This window comes from Calonectris borealis, chromosome 2 (genome assembly GCF_964195595.1).
Source record: "Calonectris borealis chromosome 2, bCalBor7.hap1.2, whole genome shotgun sequence".
NCBI lineage: Eukaryota > Metazoa > Chordata > Aves > Procellariiformes > Procellariidae > Calonectris > Calonectris borealis.
Window position 1 is genome coordinate 33,794,155 of NC_134313.1, and position 22,401 is coordinate 33,816,555.

The 22,401-nt window shown below is 45.5% G+C and overlaps 1 protein-coding gene across 3 annotated transcripts in view; it reads right to left on the minus strand.

Moving 5' to 3' along the window:
- ZC2HC1A (zinc finger C2HC-type containing 1A) overlaps positions 1-21,968 on the minus strand; it is a 44,469-nt gene extending 22,501 nt beyond the window's left edge. For all 3 annotated transcript variants that reach the window (XM_075141609.1, XM_075141611.1, XM_075141610.1), the window contains exon 1: positions 21,889-21,968. In XM_075141609.1, the coding sequence (XP_074997710.1) occupies positions 21,889-21,904 (16 nt within the window). In that variant the 5' untranslated portion in view covers positions 21,905-21,968. The remainder of the gene's footprint in view (positions 1-21,888) is intronic.
- Between the last annotated feature and the right edge of the window lie 433 nt (positions 21,969-22,401).

Genomic DNA, 22,401 nt, shown 5'->3' on the forward strand with positions numbered 1-22,401 from the left:
TCTTTGAACAGTGCAGAGACTTTGCAGATCAGAAAGGAAAGTCCTTACGTACTTTTGGAAGCAGTGAGGCCCGATAATGTGTCGGCATCAATTTTGGTAATTTACAATACAAAACTCTGCACCTTTAAAGGGATGCCCATCTCTCAAATGGCAGATTCACTGTAAGTCACAATGACAGCCCAAACACACACCAAGAATAACGATATTTAGTGGGTATTTCTGTGTCTTTGTAAGAGAATCACCTGTTACAGCATCAAATATAAGTCACATCCCATCCCTTATTTTTCTCTACTAAGTTAAAGTATTCCACTTGCTCTTGGAAAGAAAAATTCTTGAATGCTATTTTTACTATATATTTTATTCAGATTATTACTGACAGTTTACAAAAGCATTTCTGATGTTGCTATTCAAGCATTGGTAACAAAAATACAAATGGTATACTTGACATACAACAGATTCACAGAACCAGATAAAAGACCAACAAATCAAAGTATCCAAACCTATGCAAGCAAATATATTCATATAGTATGCATTATGCCATGGAGTCATGGCAGAGAAGAAAAACTCCACAGGGTGTCCCAATAACAGGCACCTATTTTATTTAGTACTGTACCAGAGATACAAGGATATTTTTATATCATGTATACAGCAATAAAGAGGCAGTAAGTTTGGATTAAGTTTAAGAAAATTGCTTTCTCTGTACTCAGACTATTGCAGACAATACAGCTCCCTCTATTTATACAAAGTTAAAACAAAAACGCTTTGAATTGACTTGTATTTTAGGCAAACTAGTGGCTTAAACTAAGATATGAACATAGCAACGTTCAATGATTTGATCAGTTTTTGTTCCCAGTTCCCCGGTAGAAAACAGTTCTTCATCTAAACATACATACTTGTCAATTAACTGTAGAAGCAGTCCTAAAGAAAATGGAAAATTTAACAAAATGTTTCATGTTCAGGCAGCCATGGTTCCCACTGAAAACCTTTTTTTCTAAATGTAAAGATTAAAATTGAGGGAGATTTCTAGCACCAATATGTAACCATTAGGTCTCTTTCTGCCTTTTTCAATTACTCGAATGAAGTTCATCATCACTATGTAACTACGTATAATGTATTAATTGTATTAATACACTACAGAGCACAATCCGTTTTAAGAATCACAAATCATATGAAAAGTGTTCTGCAATTTAAAACAACATTTATATTCATATCTTTAATTAATTTATATACCTTTTTCACGTAGACATGAATAGGCCCTTGTCACAGCATAGCAGGACTGTACTGACAGTAACTGAGTTTTATGATTGAAGCCATAATCAAGCTTTCTTCTGTGTCATCTAAATGTATATGTGTTCAGATATACACAAGTAGGGGGAAGTAGGAAAGACGGAAAATGTGCAGATAAATCTTGTTTTTCTTCTATTCTTGCATCTGAATTATACTTCCATTTTATCAACATTTACTAGGAACTTATTTTTTATTGTTAACTGTATTTTTTCAATCAATTTTAAACAATCATGTCTGAAAATTTTTCCATAGGCCTGTTTTCTTAAATTCACATGCCCGAGCATAATGTTAATCACAAGTAATAACGTGCACACTGGTCATATATAGCTTAGATGGATGGAACCAGCCCTCACCATTTCCCTCAAGGGTAAACAGCAATGGTTGTAAGCTTTTCTCAATTCTCTTACTCAAAAATATAAGGTATGCACAGATTTATTTTATTTGTTTGCTTCATTACTTCATTCTTCAGAGTTCTCAGCACTCTTAATAATGGTAACAGACATCACTGCCAACTCACTTCTGCTAAAGAGTTCAACTTTCTTTTATCACATTATTATAATACAACCCTCAGCTTTGCTGAAACAAGTGAGAGAGGCATTTCATGGAAATACAAAGTGACACTGTTTGTGTGTTTAAGAAATTAGCTGAAATAAATCAGAATTAGTGATCTTGAAATCAGGTTATAGTATAAGAGTAAGGATTTGATTGAGAGAAAAATTCTTTCAAATATTGCCTTAGTTAAAGAAGAAAAGCTACATTTTCTACCATATTCTCCTGATCACTGAACTCTGGAATTCGAGCTTGTGTTTAAATTCACCATTAAAAGAAGTAGACTTGACAGATGCTCACCTGATCGAGCAGTATTTACATAGGACATACCAATGCATAACGAATGCCAATTAGCACTCCCTGCAGCTACAGTTACAGAGCTGGATTTCCTTACAGCATTCCTAACTCTCCCTTGCTGCTGGCAGGTACTCAATCACATTTGCCAAGAGGTATTTCTACCCCAAACACCTCCTCCCTCCTAATACAAATCACTGACCCAAAACACAAAAGGAAGTTATTTTAGAAAATGAAAGTTCCTTAAGTTTTGTTGACAATGGGAAGCCTACAGTATTTGCACACTCATCCCTTCATTTTCTTAATCATTCCTCTGTGAATTTCCTTTTCTTGAAAGTAACATTCCCCCCCGCCCAAAAAAAACCCAAAAAAACCCACCACAAATAAACCAAAACTACAAAATCTTAACACTTCTTTCTAGAAGCCCATAAGTCTTCCCTTAAAGAAGGGTTAACAATATCATCAACATGAAATCTGATCATTTTAAAATAAAACACAGGAATAAAATTGTGAAATTTGGAAAAGAGTTGTTCTGTTTTTTTTAAAAAAAGGCATTCATGCACAATATCTAATGCTGTCAGTACACTTGTTATTGACATAGCTTCTGCACAACAGGTGACATAAATGCACAACATAAAGGGGGAGGAATTCTTACATATTTTTTAGTAGTAATGTAAAAAGTTAGTATTTCTAACACCAGGAATAAACAGGATAACTTTTTTCAATGAAATGACTGAATTATTTTGGCTCTAGTTTTCCAGCATAATGACTCTAAAATGCAATAAAAATGGAAAAAAATCTTATTCTGATTGATTTTAGTCTGATAAAGTTAAAGAAGAGCAAATAAAAGCAAAATCTCACAGTTGAAAACTCTGGGATTTCTTAAAAAAGGCATGGACTGACTGAATCTTTTTCCTGATCAAAAGTTAACAGAAATGGGTTGTTAAGTTGGGATGTATCGGGGGTGGGGAGGTAAAAAACGGGGGCCACTCAAATCAAGAAACAGAAGAAGGATTTGCTTGGCAAACGAGTCTGAGAACAGAAATTGGTAGTAAGATGGTGTCATAGCAATTCTCTTCAGTCTTCTTTAAGTCTAGCAACAATGCAGGGATTGCCCTCTTTTTGGTTATAAAACACAGAAGACCCAAGATCCAGCAGGAACACTTCTTTTTCCTTTTACCATCTTTAACACCACTAATCACCAGCAGTTTACATGCCTGTATTAAACATGAATGAATATAGTTAACTTAGAAAAGGATGGACGTAATTATTACTGTTTATCTAATCTAAACACACTTAGGGAAAAGAGAAGTATGTTCAAAATGGATAGGTGAATACCAAAGGAAGAAGTAGTATTTCAGTTGAAGTGATGCCAAAATTATGATATACAGCTTTACATTCTATTCTCCTACTGTCTGTCTGAGACCAGGTCTCAAATAAAAACACAGAGTTCAACCTGCTAAGATGCTGGTTTTATTAGCAGCACTACGATAATCTCACCACTTGTGTTTCTAAACTGTCCCTCTCAGAGCTCTTCCTCCTCCAGCTACTTCCAGAGTACAACCACCTTCCAAATTATTTTTTTCTACCTGCAAATGAATAAGTTATTGCACGCATTCCTTTTGAATATGGTCACAGTCCAGTTACCCATAGTTTCTGTTCTTGAAGTTGGAGTTTAGCTGTGAAGTTCGGGTGGACCTCGAAGTCTGACAGTCAGTCTCCCAGATGTAGCACAGTGCTTTCAATACCCTTATAGATGAATTTAGACTTCCTGGTTAACTGGGGAGGTCCCGGACGACTGGAGGCTCGCCAATGTGACGCCCATCTACAAGAAGGGCCGGAGGGAGGATCCGGGGAACTACAGACCGGTCAGCCTGACCTCGGTGCCGGGGAAGATCATGGAGCGGTTGGTTTTGAGGGTGCTCACGAGCCATGTCCGGGACAACCAGGGGATCAGGCCCAGCCAGCACGGGTTCATGGAAGGCAGGTCCTGCTTGACCAACCTGATCTCCTTCTATGACCGGGTGACCTGCCTAGTGGATGAGGGAAAGGCTGTGGATGTGGTCTACCTGGACTTCAGTAAGGCCTCTGACACTGTCTCCCACAGCATTCTCCTAGAGAAGCTGGCGGCTCACGGCCTAGACAGGTACACTCTTCGCTGGGTAAAAAACTGGCTGGACGGCCGAGCCCAGAGAGTTGTGGTCAACGGAGTTAAATCCAGTTGGCAGCCGGTCACAAGCGGTGTTCCCCAAGGCTCAGTGCTGGGGCTGGTCTTGTTCAATATCTTTATCAATGATCTGGATGAGGGGATCGAGTGCTCCCTCAGTAAGTTTGCAGACGACACCAAGTTGGGCGGGAGTGTTGATCTGCTCGAGGGTAGGAAGGCTCTGCAGAGGGACCTGGACAGGCTGGATCGATGGGCCGAGGCCAACTGTATGAGGTTCAACAAGGCCAAGTGCCGGGTCCTGCACTTCGGCCACAACAACCCCAGGCAACGCTACAGGCTTGGGGAAGAGTGGCTGGAAAGCTGCCCAGAGGAAAAGGACCTGGGGGTGCTGATTGACAGCCGGCTGAACATGAGCCAGCAGTGTGCTCAGGTGGCCAAGAAGGCCAACGGCATCCTGGCCTGTATCAGAAATAGCGTGGCCAGCAGGAGTAGGGAGGTGATCGTGCCCCGTACTCGGCACTGGTGAGGCCGCACCTCGAATCCTGTGTTCAGTTTTGGGCCCCTCACTACATGAAGGACATGGAGGTGCTGGAGCGTGTCCAGAGGAGGGCAACGAAGCTGGTGAAGGGCCTGGAGAACAAGTCTGATGAGGAGCGGCTGAGGGAACTGGGGTTGTTTAGCCTGGAGAAGAGGAGGCTGAGGGGAGACCTCATCGCGCTCTACAACTACCTGAAAGGAGGTTGTAGCGAGGTGGGTGTTGGTCTCTTCTCCCAAGTAACTAGCGATAGGATGAGAGGAAATGGCCTCAAGTTGCGCCAAGGGAGGTTTAGATTGAACATTAGGAGAAATTTCTTTACTGAAAGAGTGGTGAAGCCTTGGAACAGGCTGCCCAGGGAAGTGGTGGAGTCACCATCCCTGGAGGTATTTAAAAGATGTGTAGATGAGGCCCTTAGGGACATGGTGTAGAGGGCATGGTGGTGTTGGGTTGACGGTTGGACACGATGATCTTTGAGGTCTTTTCCAACCTGTATGATTCTATGATTCTATGATTCCTTGAAACCTAGATTTCCAGAAAACAACTTTTTTCTTTCTCTCCTCCCATGTTCAAATACAGCAACTGACCACAGCAGAAAGCGTGATCCGTCAGTCCTCAGATTTATCTTTCTCAGTACAACGTGTGGACCCATCAATACATACAAGTTCAATCTGACAGTCACAGGCATAATGCTAGCTCTTGCTGTCGTGGTTTACTAATTAAACAGTTGTGTAAATAGACCCCACACCTAGAGGGAGCAGAAGCCTTCAGTATTGCTGAACAGCTCTTAATTGAAGTTTTGTTACAGTTTTCTCTTTTGGAGAGCTTTGTATACCCAAGTATGTGTCTGCACTTAGATATAAAGTATAGAATGCTTCAAAGAAACAAGACTGCACTTAGTCTTAGTAACAGTATTTTGTCGTGTTGTAAAATCTGTTTGATGCCCTTCAAAACCTTTTATTTGTATTTACTGTCACAGCAGTGATAGTACTAAATGACTTTGGCCAGACAACTGTGATAATCAAGCCTCACTGAATTCAAACTTGCAGAAACACTCTGGTATGATTTCCAGCCTTGAGACTAAGTATCTATTTGAAACCAGCAAGTAATCTATGATTATTGAAAGTTACTACTTGAAGAGTGCTTGCCAAATTTTTCTCCTGCAAAATTGTATTTATTGCTTTTAGCATAACTTCCCTCTCATCTCCAACAGCAGGGTATTTTCCACTTAAGAGTTCCATATATATACTTCAGGTACGAAAAAAAATGCAATGCATTCCCCACATTAATTGGAATCTATATCATCAAGCCACAGCATCTAGTTCTTTGGGGACTGTCAGTAACCAACATATGTCCGCTAATCGGTACTGACTGGGTTATATTTTTTAATCAACACATTAACTAACAACAGTCTGAAAAGACTAATGACAAATACTATAAACAAGAGTCACCTAAAAATGATACTGATGCAGTGACATAGGTAGGGAACGCTACTTTGAACAGCCAAATACAATTTCGAGCATTAATTTTTAAAGAGTAATTTTAAAGAGCATTAAATAAAATAATGAAAAGATCAATGTATAAAAGTAGAAAAAAGTATACCAGTAATCATAGAATCATACAGGTTGGAAAAGACCTCTAAGATCATCGAGTCCAACCGTCAACCCAACACCACCATGCCCACTAAACCATGTCCCTAAGCGCCACATCTACATGTCTTTTAAATACCTCCAGGGATGGTGACTCAACCACTTCCCTGGGCAGCCTGTTCCAAGGCCTGACCACTCTTTCAGTAAAGAAATTTCTCCTAATGTCCAGTCTAAATCTCCCTTGGTGCAACTTGAGGCCATTTCCTCTCATCCTATTGCTAGTTACTTGGGAGAAGAGACCAACACCCACCTTACTACAACCTCCTTACAGGTAGCTGTAGAGGGCAATAAGGTCTCCCCTCAGCCTCCTCTTCTCTAGACTAAACAGTCCCAGGTCCCTCAGCCGCTCCTCATAAGACTTGCGCTCCAGGCCCTTCATCAGCTTCGTTGCCCTCCTCTGGACACGCTCCAGCACCTCCATGTCCTTCTTGTAGTGAGGGGCCCAAAACTGAACACAGGATTCGAGGTGCAGCCTCACCAGTGCCGAGTACAGGGGCACGATCACCTCCCTGCTCCTGCTGGCCACGCTATTTCTAATACAGGTCAGGATGCCATTGGCCTTCTTGGCCACATGGGCACACTGCCGGCTCATGTTCAGCCGGCTGTCAATCAGCACCCCCAGGTCCTTTTCCTCTGGGCAGCTTTCCAGCCACTCTTCCCCAAGCCTGTAGCGTTGCCTGGGGTTGTTGTGGCCGAAGTGCAGGACCCGGCACTTGGCCTTGTTGAACCTCATACAGTTGGCCTCGGCCCATCGATCCAGCCTGTCCAGGTCCCTCTGCAGAGCCTTCCTACCCTCGAGCAGATCAACACTCCCGCCCAACTTGGTGTCGTCTGCAAACTTACTGAGGGAGCACTCGATCCCCTCATCCAGATCATTGATAAAGATATTGAACAAGACCAGCCCCAGAACTGAGCCCTGGGGAACACTGCTCGTGACCAGCCGCCAACTGGATTTAACTCCGTTGACCACAACCCTTTGGGCTCGGCCGTCCAGCCAGTTTTTTACCCAGCGAAGAGTGTACCTGTCTAGGCCGTGAGCCGCCAGCTTCTCTAGGAGAATGCTGTGGGAGACAGCATCAAAGGTTTTACTGAAGTCCAGGTAGACCACATCCACAGCCTTTCCCTCATCTACTAGACGGGTCAATCATGTAAGTTTTGCAAGTTTTCATTATTTTGCCAAAAGGAATTCTGAAATGCAAATGAAATTCAGCCAAATACATCATACTGCTTAACAGCAGGCAACTGCTTAACAACTTGCCTTTGGTAAAGTCTGCTTGATAACTGACAACATGCATGACTTATCCCACCAAGCAAACCCCTTTTTGCCTACGCTATTCGGCAGTTTGCACGAAGTGGAAGGAAGAGGAAATCATAGTAAGTTCTGTTTCTTAATGTGAACCTTTCACATACTTTGAAATTTTTACACAATTAGGTTCTTTGCAATTGTATACCAAATAGCAAACCAAAAAACTTTATCTACCCCTAATTTTAGAGGACAGCCTCATGAATTCTTTTCTACTTCTGTATTGACAATGCAGTCTAATCGTGTATAAACCTGTCACTTCTGCTTCCAAAAGATAACATAAAGCAGCATAACTTCCATTCCTCCAAGCTGAAAAGTAAGACTTCATAGTACCTTTGCATGTTTTTATGTCAGCTCTTCGGTCTGACAATGCAAGTGCATAATATTTGCCAAAATTACTGTTATTGCATTGAACATGAGACTGATGATGGTGAGTTCTGTATTACTTCCTTGAGAACAACATATCAAGGGGAGCCCCACTGCCTCAAAGTGACAACCTGGAGGAGGACTCTTTGTGACTGAAAAATGAATTGCATGTAGTTAAGAACAATTGTAATGGCAACACATGCACAACTCACATTGTAGTGTACTCTCCTTTTCTGTAACTGTGTGTCCTTCTTTCCTCCTGTCCACATATGAGTGTAAACTTTAATGTGAAAACATGCCAATGTCACATTACACATCCTTAAAAAGAACCAGCTCTCCTGGACTCCTCTCTAGGGCCCATCTCATGGGATTCTTCCAAGCAGATACCTAAACAAGTGTCGTGGTTTAACCTGGCAGGCAGCCAAATACCATGCAGCCGCTCACTCACTCCCCTCGCCCCCCAGTGGGACGGGGAGAAAATCGGAAGGGTAAGAGTGAGAAAAACTCGTGGGTTGAGATAAAAACAGTTTAATAGAACAGAAAAGGGAGAATAATGATAATAAATAATGATAGAATATACAAAATGAGTGATGCACAATGCAATTGCTCACCACCTGCGCTGACCGATAACCAAGTAGCGATCGCTACTTCCTGGATCACGCCTACCGTTCATATACTGAGCATGACGTCACATGGTATGGAATACCCCATTGGCCAGCTGGGCTGGCTGTCCTGATTATGTTCCCTCCCATCTTGCGTACCTAGCTCAGTCAGTAGGCATGGGAGCGGTCCTTGGACTAGGAGGGTACTTAGCAACAACTGAAAACATCAGTGTGTTATCAACATTCTCCTCATACTAAATCCAAAACACAGCACTAGGAAGAAATTTAACCCTATCCCAGCCGAAACTAGGACAGTATCCACCCCTTATTCCATACCATTTACGTTATGCTTAGGTCTCACATTTTTCGATACCTTTCAATTAATCACCATCTTTTTTATATATATACATATATATATACATATACATACATATATACATATACATACATATATATACATAAATATATATGTCCATTGAGTTCTTTTAGTCCACAACTTTGGGCTCCATCTGTCATAATAGTCTTTCAGGGCCAGAAGGATGGTGTGTGGTGTTGGGCTGTTGCATCCTGAAGCCAGTTCTCATTTCGGTACTGCTGCGCTCATTCAGTTCTATCATCGTTGCACTTTGCTCGGTTTCATCGTAGTTAGTTCATTCTTCGTTAATCTGGGTGATTTTCACTGCTATACCATTGATAGCAACCATAGAAATAATGATATACAATATCATATAACAATTGACATCATAAAATTCAGTTCATTGGCTATTTTCACCCAAAATCAAATCTCCTTGAGGTACACACCGGACTTGCCCATCCTTTCGCATCACCCACCAAGTGCACCCAGGTCCTTGAGCAAAAGCAATCCCATGGATGGGTTTTCCCTTGCCAGAGGCAGGAGTAACCCAGACTGTCTTCCCCAGCATATTTCTTATGTGCACGACAGGGACTTTATCTCCATCTACAGTACGTAAAAGTCTTGACTGGGCAGGGCCAGCTCGATTAACAGACCCCCTAGTGTTGACTAACCAGGTGGCTTTTGCTAAATGTGTATCCCAATGCTTGAATGTCCCACCACCCATTGCCCTCAGTGTTGTCTTTAGCAGCCCGTTGTATCGTTCGATTTTCCCGGAGGCTGGTGCGTGGTAGGGGATGTGATAGACCCACTCAGTGCCGTGCTCTTTGGCCCAGGTGTCTATGAGGGTGTTTCGGAAGTGAGTCCCATTGTCTGACTCAATTCTTTCTGGGGTGCCATGTCGCCATAGGACTTGCTTTTCAAGGCCCAGGATGGTGTTCCGGGCAGTGGCATGAGGCACAGGGTATGTTTCTAGCCAGCCGGTGGTTGCTTCCACCATGGTGAGCACATAGCATTTGCCGTGCCGGGTTTGTGGGAGTGTGATATAATCAATCTGCCAGGCCTCCCCATATTTGTATTTCAACCATCGTCCTCCATACCAAAGAGGCTTTACTCGCTTGGCTTGTTTGATTGCAGCGCACGTTTCACATTCATGGATAACCTGTGCAATAGCGTCCATGGTTAAGTCCACCCCTTGATCACGAGCCCATCTATATGTTGCATCTCTTCCCTGATGGCCTGAGGCATCATGGGCCCACCAAGCTATAAATAATTCACCCTTATGTTGCCAGTCCAGATCCACCTGAGCCACTTCAATCTTAGCAGCCTGGTCCACCTGCTGGTTGTTTTGATGTTCTTCAGTGGCCCGACTCTTGGGTACGTGAGCATCTACGTGACGTACTTTTACAACCAGGTTCTCTACTCGGGCAGCAATATCTTGCCACAATGCGGCAGCCCAGATGGGTTTACCTCTGCGCTGCCAGTTGTTCTGCTTCCACTGCTGCAACCACCCCCACAGGGCATTTGCCACCATCCATGAGTCAGTATAGAGATAGAGTACTGGCCATTTTTCTCGTTCAGCAATGTCCAAGGCCAGCTGGATGGCTTTCACCTCTGCAAACTGGCTCGATTCACCTTCTCCTTCAGCAGTTTCTGCAACTTGGCGTATAGGACTCCATACAGCAGCTTTCCACCTCCGATGTTTTCCCACAAGGCGACAGGACCCATCAGTGAACAGGGCATATTGCTTCTCATTTTCTGGTAGTTTATTATACAGTGGGGCTTCTTCAGCACGTGTCACCTCCTCCTCTAGGGATATTCCAAAATCTTTGCCTTCTGGCCAGTTCGTGATCACCTCCAAGATTCCTGGGCGACTGGGGTTTCCTATTCGGGCCCGTTGTGTGATCAGTGCGACCCACTTACTCCACGTAGCATCGGGTGCATGATGTGTAGAGGGGACGCTCCCTTTGAACATCCAGCCCAGCACCGGCAGTCGGGGTGCCAGGAGGAGCTGTGCTTCAGTACCAACCACTTCCGAAGCATCTCGAACCCCTTCAGATGCTGCCAATATCTCTTTCTCAGTTGGAGTGTAGCGGGCCTCGGATCCTCTGTATCCCCGACTACAGAACCCTAAGGGTCGACCTCGAGTCTCCCCTTGTGCTTTCTGCCAGAGGCTTCAGGTAGGACCATTCTCCCCGGCTGCGGTGTAGAGCACGTTCTTCACATCTTGTCCTGCCCGGACTGGCCCAAGGGCTACTGCCTGAACTATCTCCTGTTTAATTTGTTCAAAGGCTTGTTGTTGCTCAGGACCCCATTTGAAGTCGTTCTTCTTCCTGGTCACTTGATAGAGAGGGCTTACGATCTGTCTGTAATTTGGAATATGCATTCTCCAAAAACCCACAACGTCTAAGAAAGCTTGTGTTTCCCTTTTGCTAGTTGGTGGGGACATGGCTGTTATTTTGTTGATCCCATCCATTGGGATCTGACGACGTCCATCTTGCCATTTTATTCCTAAAAACTGGATCTCCTGTGCAGGTCCCTTGACCTTACTTTGTTTTATGGCAAAACCAACCTTCAGAAGGATTTGAATTATTTTCTTCCCTTTCTCAAAAACTTCTTCTGCTGTGTTGCCCCACACGATGATGTCATCAATGTATTGCAGGTGTTCTGGAGCCTCACCCTGTTCCAGTGCGGTGTGAATTAGTCCATGGCAAATGGTAGGGCTGTGTTTCCACCCCTGGGGCAGTCGGTTCCAGGTGGACTGGACGCCCCTCCAAGTGAAAGCAAACTGTGGCCTGCACTCTGCCGCCAAAGGGATGGAGAAGAAGGCATTAGCAATGTCAGTGGTGGCGTACCACTTGGCTGCCTTTGACTCCAGTTTGTATTGAAGTTCTAGCATGTCCGGCACGGCAGCACTCAGTGGCGGTGTGTGACTTCGTTCAGGCCACGGTAGTCTACTGTTAGTCTCCACTCTCTGTTAGACTTTCGCACTGGCCATATGGGACTGTGAAGGGTGAGCGAGTCTTGCTGATCACTCCTTGGCTCTCCAGTCGACGAATCAGCTCATGGATAGGGATCAGGGAATCTCGGTTGGTGCGGTATTGCCGCCGGTGCACTGTTGTGGTAGCGATTGGTACCTGTTGTTCTTCAACCCTCAACAACCCTACAACAGAAGAGTCCTCTGAGAGATCAGGCAAGGTGGACAGCTGTTTAATTTCCTACGTCTCCAGAGCAGCTATACCAAAAGCCCACCGATACCCTTATGGGTCCTTAAAATACCCTCTTCTGAGGTAGTCTATGCCAAGGATGCACGGAGCCTCTGGGCCAGTCACAATGGGGTGCTTCTGCCACTCATTCCCGGTTAGGCTCACTTCGGCCTCCAATACAGTTAACTCTTGGGATCCCCCTGTCACTCCAGAAATACAAATGGGTTCTGCCCCTTTATAGCTTGATGGCATTAGGGTGCACTGTGCACCGGTGTCTACGAGAGCCTTATACTCCTGTGGGTCTGATGTGCCAGGCCATCGAATCCACACAGTCCAGTAAACCCGGTTGTCCCTTTCCTCCACCTGGCCGGAGGCAGGGCCCCTCTAGTTCTGGTCATAGTATCTGCTTCTCACTTCTTGCAAACATGAGTCAAGAATTCCTTCATTACAGTCCAAAGTAAGATCAGCCCTTCTACTCTGTCTGGGGAACTGTTCACTGGAATCTGAACCGTTGTGAGACAGGGTTTTCCTGAAAACTGGAGCAGCATTTTTCCTGAGAGAACCCCCTTGTGCGATTGTTTTTCCTTGCAACTCACGTACACATGCCTCTAGGGTCAAGGTAGGTTTTCCATCCCACTGCCTCATGTCCTCTCCGTGGTCACGCACGTAAAACCACAGGGTGCCCCGTGGTGTGTACTTTCTATATCCTCTCTCTTGAGGAGAAAAACGCTGACTCCTAATGGCTGAGATACTGGTCCGTACAGGTGGAGAATAGGACCTATCGTCTTTGAGTTGCTGGACCTCTCGGGACAGTTTCTCTACAGCCGAGACAAGGGAGGAGGAGATAGTTTCTTCAAAATCCCGAAGTCTGCTAACCACCTCATCCACCGTTGGTGCTTCTTCCTCTTTCCAGCACAGTACTGCCAACGAACCGGCGTACGATGCTGGTGCGCTCCGTACCAACTTCCGCCACATGGGTCGCGTGCACTGGACGTTATCTGGATCTTTGGGCGTTTGGTTGTCGTTCAGGTCACTATAAAACACCTCCAGCACGCCTAATTCTCTCAGGTACTGGATACCTCTCTCCATAGTGGTCCATTTGCTTGGGCGATATGTAACATCTTCCTTGAAGGGATACCTTTCCTTCACGTCTGACAGCAGTCGCCTCCAGAGGCTGAGGACCTGTGTCCCTTTTCCAACTGTTTTGTCAATGCCTCCTTCCCTAGCAAGGGATCCCAGCTGTTTGGCCTCCTTCCCCTCTAATTCCAGGCTACTGGCCCCATTATCCCAGCATCGGAGCAGCCAGGTAACAATATGCTCGCCTGGACGACGGCTGAAATCTTTCCGCATATCTCGCAGCTCACTCAGGGATAGGGATCGGGTGGTTTCCGTCTCGTTTATGAGTTCTTCCTCTTCCTCCTCCCCTCCTTGTGATGGCCCTGCTCTTTCATCATCCCTTTCTAAACGACCTGATCTCTGCTTCCAAGATTTCCTTTTCTGTACAGGGGCAATGGATACCAGCAAGGGTTGGTCCTCTGGTTCAGCTGTAGTGCCTGTTGCTGGGGTTTGGGTAGCTGCAGTGCTTGTCATGGGGGTTGGAGTAACTGTAGTGCCTGTTGCTGGAGCTTGAGTGGCTGCAGTGCCTGTCGCAGGGGTTGGAGAAGCTACGGTGACTGTTGCCGGGGTTTGAGTAGCCACAGGGGTTGTCATGGGGGTTGGAGTAGCCGCAGTGCCTGTCGTGGGGTTTTGAGTAGCCACCGTGTCTGTGGCCGCCCCCGAGACTCGCCGCTCCGCCCGCCCCGATGAGGCACCGCTGTTTGCCCTCCCTCTTTTCTTGTTCCTGAGGGTTGATCTCTGGACAGTATTCCTGAATAGTTGTTTAACCCTAAACAAGGCCTGAACCACATTCAGGAGACATAGTACCAATATGAACATGCTTGTTTGAGCATCCCAAGGATATTCAAAATTCTCAGGGAATATTGTGGACATCTTTGTGAAGAGGATAGAAGAAAAAGGAGTTTCTGACGATACGGAAGGGAAGATGAACAAGTGGGAGAGAGTGTCCCATCTCGTCTCCCCCTTAAATTCATTCTCCGAGGAGAAACAAGTGCAATTACCAATAATTTCTAAGAGGTGGTTCCCGAGGTACAGAAATGACGGCAGTACCGAGTACAGATACCAGATTAGACTTACGACCAATGATTTTATCACCTCATAAAACAGCAACAAAATTATAATCTTGGCCCAGTTCCGAATAATGATAAACAGCACAAAAGGGAACATATACTGCAAGCAAGGTATTACATGACCCAACATTGAGAGCCAGCCCCACAACTTTGACAGCCAATACATCAACATTGTGACCAATCAATATAATAGATGCTTATAACAATTTTGCCTTAACACACTTTGGTCAGATCTATCGTTATCTCAACCCTTCGAGCCCCACATTGGGCGCCAAAAAGGACTGTCGTGGTTTAACCTGGCAGGCAGCCAAATACCACGCAGCCGCTCACTCACTCCCCCCAGTGGGACGGGGAGAGAATCGGAAGGGTAAGAGTGAGAAAAACTCGTGGGTTGAGATAAAAACAGTTTAATAGAACAGAAAAGGGAGAATAATGATAATAAATAATGATAGAATATACAAAATGAGTGATGCACAATGCAATTGCTCACCACCCGCGCTGACCGATAACCAAGTAGTGATCGCTACTTCCTGGATCACGCCTACCATTCATATACTGAGCATGACGTCACATGGTATGGAATACCCCATTGGCCAGCTGGGCTGGCTGTCCTGATTATGTTCCCTCCCATCTTGTGTACCTAGCTCAGTCAGTAGGCACGGGAGCTGTCCTTGGACTAGGAGGGCACTTAGCAACAACTGAAAACATCAGTGTGTTGTCAACATTCTCCTCATACTAAATCCAAAACACAGCACTAGGAAGAAATTTAACCCTAACCCAGCCGAAACTAGGACAACAAGTCAAAGCCTGCTCTCCTGAAGTCTACGGTTGAGATCCTGCTATTTGCCAGCCCCCTCCTCTCAGAATCCTGAGTTAATCATCCCACAGTCACTGTAGGTAAGGCTGCTCCTGACCTTCACATCTCACATGTTTGTAGGTGTAAAGTCCAGCAGGAGTGCTTCCCCTTGTGTCCTGGTTTCAGCTGGGATAGAGTTAATTTTCCTCCTAGTAGCAGGTATAGTGCTGCATTTTGAATTTAGGATGAGAATAATGTTGATAACACACTGATGTTTTAGTTGTTGCTAAGTAGTGCTCATACTAAGTCAAGGACTTCTCAGCTTCTCATGCTCTACCAACTGAGAAGGCTGGAGATGCACAAGAAGCTGTGAGGGGGCAGAGCCAGGACAGCTGACCCCAACTGACCAAAGGGGTATTCCATATCACATGACGTCATGCTCAGTATATAAACTGGGGAAAGCTGGCTGGGGGGCTGTTGCTCAGGAACTGGCTGGGCATTGGTCGGTGGGCAGTGAGCAACTGCATTGTGCATTACTTGCTTTGTATATACTTTTATCATTATTTTTACTATTAGTTTCCCTTCCTTTTCCATCCTACTAAACTGCCTTTATCTCAACCCATGAATCTCACTTCCTGCCCCCACCCCTGATTCCCTCCCCCATCCCATTGCGGGGGGGGGGGAGTGAGGGAATGGCTCTGAGGTGTTTAGCTGCCTGCTGGGTTAAACCACAATACCTTGCCAGGTCCTCAATCACCTGGGTCAGGAATTTGTCATCAATGCATACCAGAAGCCTCCTAGATTGTGTGCCTTGCTGATTTGTCCCTCCAGCAGGTATCAGGTGGTTGAAGTCCCTCATGAGGACCAGGGCCTGTGAATATGAGGCTCCTTCCAATTATCTGAAGGAGGCCTGTGCTAGTTTTGGCTGGGAAAAACTTAATTTTCTTCACAGTAGCTAGTATGGGGCTATGTTTTGGATTTGTGCTGGAAACAGTGTTGATAATACAGAGATGTTTTAGTTACTGCTGAGCAGCGCTTACACAGAGTCAAGGCCTTTTCTGCTTCTCACACCACCCCACCAGCGAGGAAGCTGGGGGTGCACAAGAAGCTGGGAGGCGACACAGCTGGGACAGGCGACCCCAACTGACCAAAGGGATTCCATACCATATAAAGCTGGGGAATAAGAAGGAAGGGGGAGGACGTTTAGAGTAATGGTGTTTGTCTTCTCAAGTAACCATTATGCATGATGGAGCCCTGCTTTCCTGGAGATGGCTGAACACCCACCTGCTGATGGGAAGCAGTGAATGAATTCCTTGTTTTGCTTTGCTTGCTTGCGCGGCTTTTGCTTTACCAATTAAACTGTCTTTATCTCAACCCATGAGTTTTCTCACTTTTACCCTTCCAATTCTCTCCCCCATCCCAGCAGGGGGCGGTGAGCAAGTGGCTATGTGGTGCTTAGTTGCCGGCTGGGGTTAAACCACGACAAGGCCTCATCTTGCTCCTGATCAGATGGTTTGTAGCAGACACCCACAACAACATTTCCCACATTAGTCTGATCCATAAGCTCCCAGGTGGCTCCACAGTAAAGCTCCATGCATTCTCGCTACTCTCCCACATAAAGGGCAACTTCCCCCCTTGCCGTCCAGCTGGTTCTTCCTGAAGACCCTGTATTCATCCACCGCAGCACTGCAGTCCTGTGAGCTGTCCTACTACCTATGCATGATCCCAACAAGATCGTAGCCCTGCAACTGCATGCAGACCTCCAGTTCCTCCCCTTTGTTCCCATACTGTGAGCATTAATGGACAGGCACTTTAGAGAGGCACTCAGTCGTGATGATTATCCAGAAAAAATCTATGAGAACTTCCCCTGTAATGTGTATGGAAACACAACAAAACCAAAGGCAAATAAGCAGCACTATTTGATCAATCTGACTTCCAGATACATTATCTGGTCTTCTATTAACGAGCTTTAAGATCAACTAAAGCCACTAGAAAGCATGTGACCTGTAAAATCTATGTACATGTTACACAATTCTGCTTTGGAATCATAAGCTCACTTTTCTCCTGTATTAGGCTGTACTAGCAGCATGATGACTTTCTTTTAAAGGCGAAACATATTCTGCTAGTGCACTTCCCCTATCATATCAGCCTAAACTTAGTTTTCAGAATTTTTCCTTAAGTACAATATTTAATTTCAACTTCTTCCCCAAAACATAAACATAAATTAAAAACCAAAAACATAATTGCCTTAGAAAAAGCAAATACATTGACCACAATTTTACAGTGTATTAAATGTCAAAATTAGATCACTTAACAGAGGTGCAAATATGCCTAGTGAAACACAGCAGTTCAATGTAGTCATGTTTATCATTGTGTTTTAATGGCTACTGGAGACAAACAACTTCTTAAAAAGAATATACATTAAAACTAGTTTTGCATTTCAATCTTTAGTGGTTTCCAACTTGCTAATTTAAGAACAGTGCTGTAAAATTATTTCTTCCTTCTGTTGGACAGATAAGATACCTTAAAAAAAAAAAGCTGAAGTGTTGCAAAAAGGCAGGAGTCTCTCTCAAATGGAGCTTAAGAAAATGGCTGCCAAAGTAAGGAAGCTGCTACGCATCCAGTGAGGCAAGACAAAGATAAATGCTAAAGGGAAAGGAAGACTCACATTAATATTATTTTTTGTTTTCAAAATGGAAATAATTTTCTACACTATTGGGGGAAAAAAAAATAAAGACTGGGCATTAGCTTATTCAGAAATTCTGTCAAAGCAAGCATAAGCACTTGCCTTCAACAGTTACGTTACTAATATAAAACCCCAAACTAGAATGCTTGCACCTCTAGGGTGGAGTGGGGTGTCTCAGACATTATCAGTGCCAGTGAAAGGTCCAGGGACAAATGCTATTACAGCACAGATCTCAGCTCTCAGCAGAAGATGCTATTCAGCGAGCCTTATTCTTATGAGACCTCGAGGGCACACCCAGACTGCTCAGAGTCTAAATCACAGTAGTCTGTGGCATCTGCCAGGGAAAGCTCTGGGTTTGAGACTGCTCGCTATTTCCTGAGCAAGCAGCCACCCATTCCCTTCCAACCACAACCAGCCTTCCCTGGCTGCTAGAGCGCAGGCTGAAGGAGAACACTGGGGCTCGGTAAGCGCTGCCATTACCTAACCACAGAGAGCTGGACTTTCGCCCTCGGACACAGCTGCCCCTCTGCCCTTTACTCCCTAGGCAGCCAGCAGTCCCGACCCGCTGGATGGGCTGTGAACAACTGTGGGAAGCAGCATTTCGTCAGCTCAAGCAGCTGTTGTGGGCATCCTCCCAGAAAAAACAACAGACTGGAGGGAAGCTGATCAAACGCCACCATTGGACTGTTCCGGCTTAAATGAAGTCAGGAATGCAGTGCTTGGATCCCCTCCTCCACCTCCTTCAAGCAAGACAGAGAGCAACAAACATGCCAATGTGACAGCTTTTTTCTTGCCATCCAGCAGTGAAAGCAACAAGCACATGTTAATCCATCAAAAATGGTCCTGAGATTCAGCACATGGTGGACTACTCAGGAGAGGACTTTTAAACTCACCTTAGAGGTCACTACATTTTCAGGCACAGACAGTCTATTGCTCTAAGTATTTTCACCAGTAAATTAAATGAAAATTTAAAAACAGCCAGACAGCACACAGGCTGCAAAATAACAAATGCTGAGCTAGTGACTTTAAATTTAACATCAAATTTGTCACTTGTAATGAGAAGTGTGCACTGATTCCTTTTACAAAACTTTAAAGTTATAAATTTGACTTTCAGTATCAATCTAGTAATATAACAATATTGATATACCAATAAAATAATAAAGCAACAGACTTTAAAAAAGCAACAAAAGTAAATTTTAGAAGAAACTTTTAAGTCACACAGAAACCTACTTTGCCATTTCCCTGAACATTTAAACTTGCATATAGTGAGAAAATGCAACTGCAACACTGGAAATATTATTCAGCTTTTTAAATGTCACTAATGCAGGTTCACAAGCCAACTTATACACATTCAACTCTCCATATTATGGAAAGAATCATTACAAACTGGGTAGAGTCCTTTCTTATTAATAGCATCTTAAATAAACAGAAATAAACCAGATCTTGCATCTCTAATGCTGAGCTTCAGAAAGGCAAAGCACCAGCTTCTGAGGGCAGAAAGTCCAGGCCAAGCATCCTGAGCCTGAGGGGGTCTTCCACAGTCATAAAAACACACCAGCAGACTGCTGCCAGAAGTCCTGCCCTCCACCATAATCACGTCCCTCACACACACACTGCCAGGACCTGCTGTACAAATCAGCTCTGGGAATTGATTTTGCTAAGCCCTAACACACAGAGGGAGCAGGCTGAGACAGATTTCAGAAGCAGCCCATACTTCCATGTCAGATGGATATGACTATGCAACTGTGCTCTTAAACAGAAATTTAATCTAAAATGGCAACCAGCAACGTTCTTCTGAGTTGCCAGTGGAGCAATGACCGGAAAAAAGCATAATACCCAATGAAATAATTTATTATTGTTATTGGTTTTGCCAAATTTTTCCTGTCTTAGGGACACCTTTCTACAGAAACTTCATCTCAGCCTAACCTAATCTGAGAGACAGCTTAAACTGAAAAACTGTAAATAAAAGCAAAACCACTTGCTTCAAATGTTTTGAAGCAAAAAAGGAAGCATTTTATGTTGTGGCAATTTGTTTGGAGAAAGAAAAACATAGCACAAAGTGACCCACAAAAATGCAAACTACTATATTCTTCAGCTTCAAGAACTTTAGCATTCAAGGATGCTGGATAACAATGTGAGATATGAGTGTTCACAATGGAAGGACATCTGAAGTTTTAGAAATAGCTTGTTACCTGTGCTATTCTCAAGTTAATCTCATGTGTTCAGAAAGAATATTTCACATCATGGAAAAATGCTTTGATAAGCTCTAGCTTCTGAAAGCACTTTCAAGACATGGTTCATAAAGTAAACATGAGATTTCACCCATGATTTAGCAGTTCTTCCTCCCACCACGCCCAGTACCTACTGAAATACAAACAAAATGTAAACCATTTCCAGCAAAGTCAGAAGTTGGACAAATCCTACTGCAAGAATGACATGGTTTTTCAGGCTTCTGCTGTTATCTGTAGATCTGCTTTCTTCCCACCCTCTGTTATGAAGGTGCTAGAGCTTATACAACACAGCTGGCATAGCTGGCCTTGCTAAGTTAGCTCACAGCCAAATCAATTGATGGATGGGCTGCAGATGATATGCAGTCCCAACTGCAAACACGTAGCTGATTCAAATTTAAAGCAAGCTTTCCCCTTCTGGACAGGCAACATACGATTGTGACAGGATTGTCATGAGAGTCAAGTGCCTGATAAAGTATTATTGGATAAGCCACTGGACACCACCTTTCAAATTTAAAACGCATTAATAGCCAGCAAAGCATAAAGAGTAAATCAAATAAAAGAGAACCTCTTTGGATTTTAATGCCAAATCATGTTGTCCAAATTTATAGCCTTGATGAAGTCACTAGGCATAAGAACAGAGTCTGATGACTGTAAAATCTACTAACGACAGAAGACAGGTATGCAGTGAGAATTACTTCCCTTCTCCAACTGTGCTAAAAGGGATAAAGAACAAAGGCTATTTTGTGCTCACCCCTGTTTAAGCATTCAGTTACCTCTGGTGAAGCAGAGCATGGAATACTCAATGACTGTTTTGTGATAGTTACTCAGAACAGGTCTGTATTTTTTCTTAAGTAATATGGTTAAAGCAGCTTGCAAAACACAGTAATGACAGGCCTACCAAAACGCTCAGATTGCAAGCTGTAACTTCATAAATTCCAAGCTGATATCTATGCTATGATGGGTACTCTGGAGGGTGACGAGATCTTCATTAACACACCTGGCACAGGATAAAGTTGCAAATACTCTGTCAGCAAACATATACCTCGCCTTCACTGCACTAAAAGCTTCCATGGCATTATAAGCGTATACCCACCTTAGCCAACTGTTTGCAAAAAAAAGGATGCCTGGCAAAGATGTCTGCACGACTCGATGCCGACCCACCCCAGGGCACCCGCTGCCCGCGGCGGATCACCGAGCAGGCTCACCGCGATCCGAGTTCGGCCGCGGCAGGAAGGGGCCGGCGCGGAACGGCCACAACCCCGCAGCTCGGCTGCGAGAGCCGAGCAGCGCCCGAGACAAAGCGCGGCGAGGCCGGCCCTGCCCGCCGCGTCTGCCTCCCCGCCGGCGGCGCCCCCCAACCCGCCGGGCTCCGCGCAGGGGCCCGCTGCCTCGCACCTTTGTTTGCCACCCCAAAAGCACGCTGTCCCCCCTCAACAGCGTTCCCCCACCTCAGCCCCGTCGTCCCCCAGCACTCCCGGCGGCGAGGCGAGGCCGCCGCGCCGCCTCAAGGGGCTCCGACAACGGGGAAGGCGGCGCCCTGGCCGCAGCTCCCGCCGCCGCCACCGCCCAAGCACGCCCCGCCACAGCACAAAGGCCCGGCGCGGCGCGGCGCGACCCGCCCCAGGCGCCCACCGGCTGCTCCCGGCGAAGGAAGAGGACCCCCCGCCTCTGCCCCTCACCTTCCAGCCCCTCCATGGCGCACCCCGACGACCGCCGCCGCCGCTGGCCCCGCCGCTGCTGTGGCAACGCCGCCACCTCCCGGCCCGCTAACAACGCCCGCTCCCATTGGCCGGGCGGCGCGGGCGGGCGGGCCCGGGCGGCCCCTCACGGCCACAGCCCCGGGGCGGGCGGGCCGACTTACCCCGTGAGCGCTGCCCGCCGGGGAGCGGTGGAGTCCCAACACCTTCCCCCCATCCGCCCCGCCCGGGCCTCCCGCCCAGCGTTCGGCTGCGCCCCTCTTGGTCGGTCTTCCCGAGAGAGCCGGGCACCGGGTCTGAGCGTCTTCCTGCAAACCCCAGTCTCGGCCCAGCTCCGGTACGCTGACATGTCGGATAGTCTGTAACGTTGAGGTTACGCTACGATCGGGATATTTTTCTTCCAAGAGCAGCACTTGTATATGAAGAAGGCCGAGGCTAAACGTGGGGAAGAAGTAACCGTGCTGCTGAAAAAGCCGCAGAGCAGTCAGACTCTGG